The sequence below is a fragment of the Crocuta crocuta genome, unplaced genomic scaffold (assembly GCF_008692635.1).
Source record: "Crocuta crocuta isolate KB4526 unplaced genomic scaffold, BGI_CrCroc_1.0 scaffold332, whole genome shotgun sequence".
Classification (NCBI taxonomy): Eukaryota; Metazoa; Chordata; class Mammalia; order Carnivora; family Hyaenidae; genus Crocuta; species Crocuta crocuta.
The window spans coordinates 1,611,439-1,625,647 of NW_027532025.1; the positions used below are offsets into that span (position 1 = coordinate 1,611,439).

Consider the following 14,209-nt stretch of genomic DNA (forward strand, 5'->3'; position numbering starts at 1 on the left):
TTAGGTATCTTATTTGGCTACTATGTTTTTAATTGAGCGATTCTTTAGTTAATTTCTGCTGAAATGATGCAGAGTTAAAATAAATATGCCAAAGGACATTAGCTTGGATCCCCTACATATTCTCTGTACTATTTAATGAGTACTTTAGTCATAGAACGCCTTACAATATTGCATTCTTTTCTTTTTGCCTTATGTTGTCATATAAATTCCATGTGCCAATTAATTCTTTTTTAAAATTTAAATCTAAGTTAATTAATATACAGTGTAATAGTGATTTCAGGAATAGAATTTAGTGATTCATCACTTACATGTACCACCCAGTGCTCATCCCAACAAGTGTCTTCCTTAATGCCCCTTGCCCATTTAGCCCATTCCCCTCAACCAATACCCCTCCAGCAACCTTTGGCTTATTCTCTGTATTTAAGAGTCTTTATGGTTGCCTCCCTCTCTGTTTTCGTATTATTTTTGCTTCCCTTTTCTTGTGTTAATCTGTTTTATATCTTAAATTCCACATATGAGTAAAATCATATGATAGCTGTCTTTCTCTGACTGACTTATTTCACTTAGCATAGCACCCTCTAATTCCATCCATGTTGTTGTAAATTCCATGTGCCAACCAATCCTTGATAGTGTAGTCCATTAGGGACCCCAGAGCTGGAGGAAACCAAACCTGATTGATGTGTATGAATGCTGACCATGAATTCTCCATTAAGCTATAAGCTTTTCCATTGGTTCCCATAGTTCTTTTCCTGACAAGTGACATTCTCATAAATCCTTTTGTATTTCTACTTGTCTAGCCCTTGTTCATCCATTGGTCAAAAGCATACCTATAATGTGTCAGTCACGGTTCTACATATTAGAGATATAGTAATAAATATTGAGAATGAAAATCCTAATCATAGCACGTACATACTATGTTTTATACATGAGGCACTTTTCTAAATTATTTACACATATGAACATAATCAAACTTCACAACCTATGTGGTAGCTATTGTAATTACTTTTCACTTTACAGATTAAAAAAGCATGTCTCCAAGAGGTTTAGAAACTTGGGCCAAAGTCATTAATGTAATGATCAATTAGATCATGGTAGACTGTGGTAGAAGCAGATTTAAAGCCAGGCAGTATGGATCCAGAGGCCAGGCTTTTAACCAGTCATCGCTATTACTCTTCCAGATAGATAAGGCCCCCAGCTCCCTTGAATCTCATATTCTAGTAAGACACAGTTCAAACTTCAAGCATGTTTACTGAGAATGACTTTGTATGTAGACTCTTAGACCACCAGGGAAGTTTTTACACCAGAAGGTAGAAGCTGAGCAAAGGGTGGAGGTGAGAAGTGGGGATAATAGTGGTTTACAATAGTGGGATTTCAGACCCATTATTTGGTGACTACAAAGTGTTGGAACATTTACACAAATTTTAGTCATGGAACAGGTGGTATGATATTGGCAAAAGAACCCTGTGATTAAGAGCACATGCATTTGAGTCATGCAGACCAGGATCTGAATCCTGGTCCTGGATTTTCCTGGCTTTGTGACTTTGGACAACTTACTTACTTACCCTTCTTAGCCTTACTTTTGACATCTATAAAATAGGTATGATCATAACTGCTGCCTCAAGGGGTTATTGATTTAAATGTATTGACCTATGTAAAATGGCAGAACCATCAAAATACTTATTAATGTTAGCTATTATTACTATTATTATTGTCATCATTCATCTCTCCTCTCAGGAAACAGGAATTCTTGGTGAAAATTTTTGCTGAGCGTTTTCCTGTAAACATCTGTGAACTGATGAGTTTAATTAGGGGACTGTTGATGAGGCCTCTGTGTGGTCTTTTTAAAAATTCAGAATAGTACAGGATCTGGACCAAAAAGTGTTCTTTTGTGCTGAAGCCTTCAAAATGTTTTTCACGAAAGTGGGTTTATTTGGGTTAATTATGTGTGTGTATTATCCTATGAACTCTCAAGATAAAGGGCCTACAGCTGGAGCTGATTGTACGCAGAGAAGGGACATTATACTGATTGGCTGGTTGCTCCTGTCATTGTTTTTTATTGTCTTTTTTCCTTTTTTTTTCTTTTGCGTCAAGTATCTGCCTATAATGGTGAACACTGAACAACTGGCCTGATTTCAGAAAAAAAATTAATTCCATTTGAATGCAGTGTTTCTGTGGGTACACTAGACAGAGAGGGACATGTGTACAGCCTGGCTATATGTTTGCAATAGGATAGGGACTGAGGCCAAGCAGAGAGGGTGGAGGTGAGAGGACTCATTTTCTCCAACAGAAAAGGGAGCACTCTATTTGAGCATAATGCAGAGAAAAAGGAGGGCAAACTAGCTGAAGAAAGAGGTGCCAGAAAGCTCGCAAGAAGGAAGCAGGGCCAGTGTTGCAGGAATCAAGTGAGTGTGAACAGATATGTGATGGTACAAAGCTGGGAGGCGTGGGGGCAGGAGAAGAGTCACAAAGAGGATGGGGCAATGCACATACGGTGAGGTGCTGACCTTTTCATATTTATTCAGGAATACCAGCATGGTGGACAAACTAAGACAGAGCCATACACATTACCATGGACATAGTACAAGGAAATGTGGAAACTCTAGAAACATTGTAAAGAAAATCACAAACTCCAAAGTTCACTTTTTAAAAAGGGGACAAAGTTGTTGGTCACTAGATAAGAGTATTACAAAGAGCAATGAATAATGGACAGAATTGTTAAATTACTATATTGTACATCTGAAACCAATGCTGTATGTTAACTATGCTGGAATTAAAATAAAAACTTAATAAAAGTAAAAAATTAAAAAATAAATTTAAAAAGGAGACCAATCTAATGTGTTCATGTCAACAATATGTATAACCCAAAGACTACAATCTTTGTAGTGCATTGCAATTCATTGCTATAATAAAATTTATTTTAAAAATAGTAATATGAAGAAACAGGAAACAATAATAATTATTTTTGAAAACATTTTCTTATTTTTTTCATCTTTTCAGTAAGGATCATGCATTAGTTATGGTTAGAATCAAATTAACTCTAATTTTATTTATTTATTAAGTTTTTATTTTTGAGAGAGAGTGTGAGCAGGGGAGGGGCAGAGAGAGAGAGGAAGACACAGAATCAAAAGCAAGCTCCAGGCTCTGAGATGTCAGCATAGAGCCTAAAATAGGGCTCAAACTCACGAACTGCGAGATCATGCCCTAAGCCAAAGCCAGATGCTTAACCCACTGAGCCACCCAGGCACCCCAAATTAACTATATTTTAAATGAATAACAAGAAAGGGCTTCAAAGAAGAAGAGAAAAAAAGTGCAGTAGTTTCATTATGAAGCACATAGCAAGATCTCATGAGTGATAAAACAGATTGGAATAGAAAAGAAGGAAGTTGATTTCTCATGCCCAGTGAATTGAAATGACTTAATTTTTAAAGAAATAGCTATATTTTAAATCTAGAGGTTTCTAGAAATGAAGGTAACTTGGTATAACGAGAGTAAATTTTAAATGTAGCATCACATCTCGTTTTAATCCCTAGTTTCATGAATTTTGGTCAGTTAACATACTTAGTGAGCCTTCATTTTCTTATATGCAAAATGGGGATAATACTAATTTATTTGTTGACTTACTTGTGCTTTGGAGAAAGGAGGGATACCATGACCATGAAAACATATTGTGTGAAATAAAGCAGCATTCAAACAGTCATCAAACATCACAATCACACACAGTGCTTTTGCTGATCCTGCTGCTAAAAATAGTTTCTTTGTGTTCAGGGCTCCTTGTGTGAAAATCATCATCCCCTAGCTTCTATAACACTTGCTCTTGCAATGGCCTTGCCCCTGCTTAAGGATGATGTTCTCAAGGACAATGATTAGATTGCTCTTTTTATTATTATTATTATTATTATTGTTATTATTATTATTGGTTACACGATGTTACAGTAGTTCCAGATGTACAACACAGTGATTCTACAGGTTTCTACACTATGCTTTGCTCACCACAAGTGTAGTTACCATCTGTCACCATGCGACATAATTACAGTATCACTGAGTATACCTTTTCCCTAACTTATTCATTCCATAATGGAAACCTGTATCTCACACTCCCCTTCATGGATTTTGCCTATTCCCCATCTCTTATTAGAGTGTTTTCATCTTTGTACTCCCTAAGCTGATGCATTACAAATAACAGGCATGAATAAACGTTGAAACAATTAGCTAAGTTAAAAATAACAATGTGGTATCCCAAAGGAAGAGCTATCAAAATTCCCTATTTTATAGAAAGAATGAGGCCTTCATGTTGAGTTTCATTTATTTATTTATTTTTTAAGTAGATTCCATGCCGAGCATGGAGCCCAAATCAGGACCTGCACCCATGACCCTGAGATAAAGATCTGAGCTGAGAACAAGAGTTGGATGCTTAACTGACTGGCACCCCAAGTTTCTATTTTACGTTTGTGTTGAGTCATAGAGGGAAGGATAAGAAAAGAAGGTCATTCAACAAAGAGCACACATTTATGAGACATTCATTCTATGGCAGGTATGGGATATAAGGATGAAAGCTGGTACAGAATGTGAGTACTGGTCACATCACATTATAAGGAACACAAGCTCCAACAGTATGAATTTCTTCCTTCTCCATTAATCATTGAATCATTTCTTAAGTTTTTATTCCTTACATAGACAGAACAAGCAACAATGATGTTTTGACTGGCTCCACCCTCCTGTAGAGCAGTGGTCACCAAAATGACCTGTATGAAATAAACCCCAAAGCAACTCACTGAATACAGGAAGAAGTATCTAAACTTCTATTAATATTTATCACATTGATTTTCATCTTTCTATTTTTACATATATTTTAAAATGTACATCATGTATTAGCAGTGTAATATATGCATGCAATTTAAAGTAGAGAAACTCACATATATTAGAGGCAACTTTTTGTGTTTTACTGATGGAATATGCTATTAAAATAATTTTAAAACTCCTGCTCTGTAGTAGGCAACAATATATGTTACCTACAGAGCAAATTCTACAAACAGAGTTATTAAACTAAATATAAGCAAAAGAAATAAAAGAATAATGTAATGGCTTTAACACTTAAAAATAAAATATGTCACTGCAATTGCAGTGAATTGTTATTTTATCACATTTGAGAAAAATTAGAACAGAGTCCAAGAATTAATTCTCCAGATTGTTTCCTGTGGTGTTTTAGAAAGTACTCTAACTGCAGGGGACAAAGTTTGAAGTGTGGACTATTTCTAGATTCCTTTTAGCCCATTGTTGGAAAATGCAAAATGATGTGCTATACCAGCTTGACAGAATGAGTGTTACCACCAAAGTCACTCTCAGGAAGAAGCACTGGAACAGCAGCAGAACAGGCTAGAATGTGAAGAGGATCAAAGAAGGACTGTGGTTCTTAACCTAGCTACACCCTGGAATCACTCGAAACACTTAAACAAATTAAAATGAAGCATGGTGCCTACGTTGGAAATTCTGATTTTATTATACAGGGTTGAGTGAGGCCTGGGCCTCCACAGTGATCAAAAACTTAGCATGAGATTCAAATATGAAACCAAGATTAAAAACCAGAAGGGCTGACTAAACTGGTGGAAGGAATGTGGCTTTGGGACATTGACATTGAAAGGACATCTGAATCTGATTTCGCTGTTTATTCCCAATATGTCATACTGGGAATCCCTTTGTGATTGCTGAGCTCCCACTTTCTCTTCTGGAAAATAAGAATAACAGAAATAACTGCTGTATCCATCTCTTAGGTGTTGGAGGAAGGGCTGTGTGTGTGCTGTAGGCCAAAGCCTCTTTCATGTGGGAGCATTGTGCCAGTAGCAGGAAAGAGCCATGTGTAGTGAGTTACAGGTCTTGGTTATCTAAGGTTTGTCTGACAAATGAAAGTGATTTAAGTTCCTGTTAATTATTAAGAAATTCCTACATATTGGGGTGCCTGGGTGTTTCAGTCTGTTGAGTGAGTGTCCAACTCTTGATTTATGCTCAGGTAATGATCCTAGGATCATGGGATTAAGCCCAGCATCGGACTCTGCATTGAGCATGGAACACGCTTGGTATTCTCTCCCTATTTCTCTCTCTCCCTCTCTCTTTCTGCCCATTCCCCCTACTTGTGATCTCTCTGTTAAAAAGAAAAGAAAAGAAAAAAAATTTCTACATATTTTTATTGACTTCAAGATGATTTTCTTATTACTATTTGGGTGAAACAAGGCAATTTTGTAAATTATCAAAAAGAATAATGTAACTCATCCATAAAATTGTATTGTTTCCACTTACATTACCTAAATCCACTTACTGTCCTTACCATAGGATATTAATTTTGAAATAAGAATAAGATCTGCTCACACACAGTATATCCAGAGTGTACTATACTGAACATAAGTTCTATGTGGTCCATGAACTTCACTTTAAGAAAAGGGTTCCCTAATAAAAGAGTTCTGAAAATTTTAGTGTTCAAGTTAAGTTAGTTCCTTGACTATAGGACGTCACCAACCCTTTAATGTATTTAAGTTCACTGAGAGTCTGTAAGAGAAGTGAGATACAGGTTGTAGAATTACCCAAACTTATGTGACCAGTGATCCTTTTCATGGGACACAGTAATGAGATTAATATATTTTTAAAATTTTTTAATGTTTACTTATTTTTAGACACACACACACACACACACACACACAGCATCTGTTCCAGGAAATCAAGGCCAGTAGTTAATCTATTTAGTATGAGATTACAACACTAAACTATAGGTACAATCCATAAATATTAGATGTCATTGTCATTTAACAAAACAAAACAAAAATTCTAGTGAATGATAATAAGGGCCAAGCAGTAGGGGAATTTAAAAAATATATTATTTTAATAAAAGGAATATACACCATTCTGGGTGTCCCATGAAACCACAGAGGCCTGACCTTAAAGTCATCTTACTTGGGGGCTTGGGTGGCTCAGTTGGTTAATCATCTGGCTTTAGCTCAGGTCATGATCTCATGGTTTGTGAGTTCAGGGCCCCCTTCAGGTAAGCTTGAGCCCCACTTCGGGTGAGCCCCACTCCCCCCCCCAACTTTTCTCTGCCTCTTCCTCACTTGCACCACCCCCCTCCTCAAAAAATAAAAAGTCATCTTATTTGAAACACTAAAAGTCTTATTGCAAAGGTTATAGACAGGATAATTTTTTCTTTATCGTAAAATAAATGTAAAGGTGAGATGCTAAAGTGGTGCCTAGGTGCCTCAGGAGACCAACTTTGGCTCAAGTCATCATCTTGCAGTTTGTAGGTTTAAATTCGGCCTTGGGCTCTGTCCTGACAGCTCAAAGCCTGGAGCCTACTTCAGGTTCTGTGTGTGTGTCTTTCTCTCTGCCTCTCCCTCTCTCACACTCTGTCTCTCTCAAAAATAAATAAATATTAAAAAGTAATTAAAAAGCAAATAAAGGTCAGATGCTACAATATTGCCTGTGGTTTTCAAAGGGGGACAATAACATTCTAAGAAATTAAAAGTTTTGTTAAAAGGGTAATCTATTTATAGAAGATAAATGGATATGTGCTAAAATTTATTATAAGAGTGAGAGAAAATGTGTAAAACAAGACTGAGTGGGGAAGTGGCAAGATCTAACTTTTCAAACAAATGCAAAAGAGGAGTTAGTGTTCACCTATCTGTCTCCAAGGGACAGAGCTATGAGTAAAGCAGGAAATACATAGGGAAATATATTTTGATATAATTTTAAGAAAAAAAACTAGTGATCGTTGGTACTTAATGGATAGGTTCCAGAAGGCATTAATTTCTCCAGCTTTAGTATGTTCTAGCAGAGGTGAGGGGCTACGTCGCATTGTTGTTTTGTGGCTTCTGATGTAGCAAATAAGTTGGAATAAGGTAACATCTAAGACAGACAGTTCTAAATTCTGACATATATGAAGTACTTAAGGGAGAAAAAAGTACCTAGCATTGATGGTATGAGGAAATTAATAGAGTTTCACTTTAGACTAGTTTGCTTACAGAACTATGAATGAATAACATATGGGGGAACTTTTCCTAAGAAGTGAGAGGAGGGAGTGATGCAAATTGCTTTAGAAAGAATAGCTATTTAGAGAAAAATATACAGAGTGTGGTACAGCTGGTAAATCACAGAATCCAATTATTTGTACTTCCTTTGGGGGAGGAAAAGGAGAAAGTAAAGATGATGAGAATGTAGGTAATAAAGAGAAAAGGAGGTGGAAAGGACTGACAGAAGGAGAGCATTAATAAATATTTTTGGGTTGAAGCAAGATAATTGGTCCTTTGGGAGGGCTTCCAGGATTTTTTTTTTATTCTTTTCCTCAGCATTATTTTTCTTTCAGAATATTATAAAATGAATCATTTTCTTTCATTTCTAGATTCAGTTTGGCAGTTGCCTTGGAAGTACTAATTATGTTTTCCTTACATAAGAGAGAGAGACCTATTATTGTTGAAAGTTCAGTTTTTAAAAAAATATGCTTTAAAACTCAAAATAGTTAAAGATTATGTCTTAGCTATTTTTGAAATCATTACATGTACGATGAATATCAAGAAAATGGTAATGGAAAAATAGCATGGTGCCTGGAAAATACTTTGTCAGAATTTAGACTTTGAATTTTTTTTCAAGAATTTGAAAGTAAAGCTAGACATTTAAAGAGAACTTCAGAAAATCAGCACGCAACATCAAGTATGATATTATAATAGCAGCAGTTAAAGAAATACCAAGAGTAGTCTACAACCAAACTTTTACAGAATAATGAGTCAAAGGTCAAATGTGTAATTATGAGTGTCATTATTTTAGAATGAAACTGTCCTCTCAATTTTTTCAAAGTTAGTGCCATGTAAAAGTGGATATCATGGCTTATTTTATTCTTAAAGCCAACAAACAATAAAGTTCATATTCTTGAGAGAAGCTGTTAGGCCTAATACCTCGATAATACTTTTCTGGTCCAGAAGACATAACATCATAAAAAACAACTTTTACGTTAAAGGCAAAAACAAAAACGAAAAACAACCAACAACAAGCAAACCAAAAAATGTAGAATGTCTCAAGAATAAAAATAGTAGTTCTACTGTACCGCATAGTGCTTATTGCTAACTACACTGTATTACATACTTAAAATTTACCAACAGGGTCGATCTTACATTAACTGTTCTTACCATATATAAGCACAAAAGAATATGAATAGAATTGAGAAGAAGCTTTGGGAAATGACGAATATATTTATGGCCTTGATAATGATGATGGATGGTTTCTCGGGTATATAACTAACATCCAAATTCAAGGACTTGTATACATCGAGTAAGCAAAGCTTTTTATATGTCAACCATACAACAACAACAAAAAATGACTAAAAAAGAGAAAATGATAGTGACTTCAGGTGGTAAAGAAGCCAAAACTCTTAGTTGCAACTTTGACTGAAGTCGTTAATGTCACATTTTTTGCCCATCCAGTTTGCCTATACATTTTCTCCTGAGAGAGCTCCTTCCTATGTAGTAGTTATTGCCTGGTACATGGTAAGTGTTCAATATATTACTTTTTAAATAAAGGAATTAATGAATGACTGCATGAAAGATTAAAAAAAAAAAAAGAAGGAAAGAATTGACTGGCAAATTCTAGGAAACAAATTAAAGACCATGCTTGGTGGTTACAAACCGGAGTACTTGGATTTGAAGTCCAAGTTCTGTACATTATTAACTATATGACCATGGCAAAGTTAATAAACTTCTCCATATCTCAGTTCCTTTTTGTTTAGATAGAATAGGTTGCTGTGAGAAACGTATGTTATATTACAAAAAATCACTTTTAAAAGTACATGGAAATAGCAAGTGTCAAATAAATATTAGTCATCAAGATTATGTTTCAGAAAATTCAGCACCAAGGTCACTGACAGCTATGAAACCAGACCAATGAGACTAAAGACAGGCTGTCTAAAGTTCAGGGAAGTGGGCATAATGCACTTTGAAGTTCAACCTCCAAAACTTGCACAGCATAGAAACTACAGTTTTGTAGAGAATATAGGTTGATCTTTTCCAAATGTGTGTTGGAGATAATGTCTCCTTGCAGAGATTAGAGGTCATGTTTTACAAGGGCAGACATATGACTATAAATGAATATATGTATCTTACTTGAGAGCTCTTTTCTATTAATTTTCAGTATTTGATGATTATTTTGTAGATTTGGGATAAAACAGTAAATGGAGATAAAGTAGTTTTATTAAGTGCAATTGCAAACTTTTACTGCTTATATGCTGCCTTAAGTTTGCTTTAATTTATCATATAACTCCGTTACTTAGAAAGGGCTGCCATGTGTTGTTGTCAGTCATTGCTTAGGGCTCCTGAAGCATGTAGGCAGCTGGCAAACTAAATAGCTGTAAAAATCCTGTCTGAGGGGAGAGGAGGAAAGAATCCATTTGCACATGTGACAGAACTCAGAAAATGAATTGTGGTAAATTTGGGACTATTTATACTATCTACACTGGTTTAATAAGGGACTCCAGGGAGACATAGAAATGTATCTACCAATAAACCAGACAGTGGAGTTCCCTTTGTTACGCAAAGCCCACCTCTCTAGCAGTTTGGATGTCACACTCTCTGTCCATGGGTTACATTGGAAAAGCAACATAATCTCTGTGCCTTGCTGTATCTATAAAAACTAGTGAAAATTCATATTTGTTTTTAAAATGTCAACAAAGCAGATACAATTGAAATCTCCCACCACAAAATCTGCTCTCCCTTCTGTTCTATTTCTTCCAGCGATCACTGTTATGAATTGAATGTGGCCTCTTCCCTCAAACTCATACGTGAAATTCTAATTTCCAATATGACTTTACTTGGATATAGAGTCTTTAGGCTGTAATTAAGGTTATTAATTAACTGAGGTAACGGTGAAGTTCTAATCCAATAGGACTGGGGGCCTCGTAAGAAGAGAACGAGAGATGTGTCAGCAGAAGCACCAAGGAAAGGCCATCTGAGGATGCAACAAGAAGATGGTTGTCTGCAAGCTGGGAAGAGGGATATCACCAGGAACTGAATGGGCCAGAATCTTGACCTTGTACTTCCCAGCTTCCAGAACTCTGAGAAAATAGATTTTTTGTTGTGTAAGTCACCTAATCTGCGGTATTTTGTTATGACAGCGTGGACTAAGACAGTCATATACTGGACACCAAGAGCTGTATAAATACACACATAGTTTTGCATGAGTCACACTTACCATTAGCAGTCTGTCGCCTACTTGCAACCTTCCGTCTTTCTGTGCAGCTCCCCCATCTATAATTTTAGTTACATAAATGCTGTTGTCTCCGGGAATGTGTTGGTTCCCCACACCTCCTGCAATACTGAAGCCTAAACCTATGGGAAAGAAACAGAAAAACAAAAGCCTTGTGTATTTTTTTTTTAAAGAAAATACAATTAGCCATATTTAAACAGCCTAACAAAATTAATCCTCAATTTACTACGACAGTAATGATAGTAAGAATAATAGTAAGAATTCTACTTCAATTCATTTTATTCTTCAAATATTTGAAGGTTTGTTGATTAATGCCAAGGTGGCAAAGCTCTTGTAGTCAAGCCCACGTGGCCATTAGTTTTGTTCTGTTTCAAGACTGTACAGCTAATTCTTGTTCCCTAGCTAATTAGCTCATAATGGGTGACTGGCCAGAATAAGGATCGGGCAAAAGGATATGTAAGAATCTTGGGTGAGGTGGGCAAAGCACAAGCACAGTCCTGTACAGTTGAGTTTATGAGCCCTTCTTTGTTGTTGTTACTCTAGCACAGAGCACAAAAGTATTGCCAGTCATCTGGGTAGAGTCTTAGATACTACCCTTGATATTTCACGATTAAAAGCACAGCTGTTACAAAGTTCCACAAATTCTGAGACAAGAGCCACAAGGAAGATGCATTAGATATTTATGTAATAATTTCAGAGAGAAGATAAGGCAAAAAGAAGCTAGGTGCTTGTCTTTTGTATTTTCTTCTCTGGCCATCTTGTCATATTTTCATACTTCCTGGCACTTACTTATTAACTGATAGTAAGCCTAGTAACACACAAGAAATGAATCATTCCTGTACAAAATCTAAAGAAGCAAAATAGGTCATATAGTTTGACTTTATTATTTTTATAACAAAGCACAGAATATCAAGTCACTTTAAACATGGCCATTTTCTAATTTGAGAGATAGATTTATACGGTACTATAGTTTGCAAAACTTTTATTTATATTAAATCATGGAATGATAAAAATATAGTTATTTTAAAAATTGTTATGGGGCCATTTTCAAAGAATGACTGATAGACTTTTTAAAGTGTAAAAATTAAAAAAAAAATCCCTCTTCAGAATACAATTGACTACACATTCAGTACAATACTTGTTGCATAATTATTCATTACATTTCAAATTATAATAATTACCATGCAAATTACTCAGAAAGATATAAGTGAAAAGATTTGTTACGAAAGGCATAGGAAATTTCTATAACTTACTTGGTTTAAGAATTTTTGTTTAACAAACCATCCACCTAGTTATCTGGTTTAAAAAAAAACGCACACACATCCATTTTATGATAAAACAAATCATAAAATTTTTTGGCACTTTATATGACAACAATGAAGCCACTTAAAAAAATTCCATTTCCACTACACTTTCATTGAATAAATATTGAATAGGGTTCTTAATGACATAAATGATTAGATAATGGAAAAATAATGGCATCGTAAATTATAAAGTAACACCTCTGAAATTACGTTTGATATGAAATAATTTTTTGTAAATTAACTATAATAGTTGTTAAAATAAATGGAAAATGGATTTGAATTGATAGGGCAATTAAAATTGTTATCTAATTTCCTACTAAAGTGGGTAATTACTCTTGATAGATGCCTTGACAGCTCATAGATCTATAAGTATATTTGCCTCAGATTTAAAGAATTTGTTTATTGAGCAAAAGATGACCAAAAGCAAGTAAAATGCTCCCAATTAGCTTTTCCTATAAAATTTAAAATACATATCAGTTCATATTTTCAAAACTGTTATTTTATATTTATATATTATTGTAGAGAAATTAAAATATACATTTACAAAAGTTTTACACTTACATGCTAGTATCAACCTACTGCACTTATAATTGTACAGAAGTCATTTCAAACTGGCAAGAAAAGGTTGAAAGAAATTGGGGGACTCTGATTTACATCCACTATAATAATACTAAATGCCACAGGCTGACTGAGTTACAGAAGAGCTAAGGAAACAAATTACTGGTGTAAATAAGGTTAAGTCCAACAAAGAGAATAACTATGTAGTTGACATTTGAAGTTGAAGATTGTACAAAGGCAATAAAATCACTATACTGTAGACATAAATGTATCAGCTAAAAAGGAAATATTTTTCCCTTGAAATTAGGTTTAAATACTTCTTTTTAACTGGTGACTCTTCTCAAAGTGAAACAAGTTATTTTTAGTAAGAACCAGAAAATGTCTCGAAGGGTATAGAATCGGAAATTGCCTGATTTCTCTGATTTTGATGGAACATTGATATATTGAAAAGTAATTAGCATTTAATCAACACTCAGCCATATTCTAGATACCTAATTCAACGTAAGTAAATATGTCGCTTATGTCTACAACCAGAACACACATTTATTTACTGGTGGGAGTATCCATCTGTGTTGTAAGATTGACTCTGTCCTCATTGGTTCAACAAACATCTCCTGAGTACCTACAATGAATTGTATAAGCAGTTTCTATCAATTGTGGTCAATATAATGTAAAGGAAGGGATCAACGAAAACACTATAGAGATAGTATCCATACAAGTGAGTGTGGTTCTGGGGCTAAAGCAATGCTCTAATCATAGATGGTACCATTGATTTTGGAGGACTACTTGATGAAGACAAATGTGGGCTAAAACCACTGAGCAATCCAACCTTATTAGTTTGGAGGCACTGGCGGTTTCTTGCATATACGGTGTTAAAGTAGGGTCAGGCTGCCAACATTATAAGACCATTCTACTCCCTCATTAGGTAATAGTGTCTGCCTTTATTCTAGTCTAGACACACTTGAGGCCTTGGTATTTCTCCAACACAGTGGACATACTCCTATCTTAGGGCGTTCGCTCTAGCTGTTTCCTCTGCCTGGAATATACTTCCCTCAGAGTTTTGTTCAAATATTGAGTTCTCTAGGACCATGAACCTCACTTCCTATTTAATACTGTCCTCT

At 35.2% G+C, this 14,209-nt stretch overlaps 1 protein-coding gene across 9 annotated transcripts in view; it reads right to left on the minus strand.

Moving 5' to 3' along the window:
• DLG2 (discs large MAGUK scaffold protein 2) overlaps positions 1–14,209 on the minus strand; it is a 1,377,464-nt gene that overhangs the window by 475,168 nt on the left and 888,087 nt on the right. For all 9 annotated transcript variants that reach the window (XM_077776205.1, XM_077776203.1, XM_077776202.1 and 6 more), the window contains one exon: positions 11,212–11,348. In XM_077776205.1, coding sequence (XP_077632331.1) covers positions 11,212–11,348 — 137 coding nt within the window. The remainder of the gene's footprint in view (positions 1–11,211; positions 11,349–14,209) is intronic.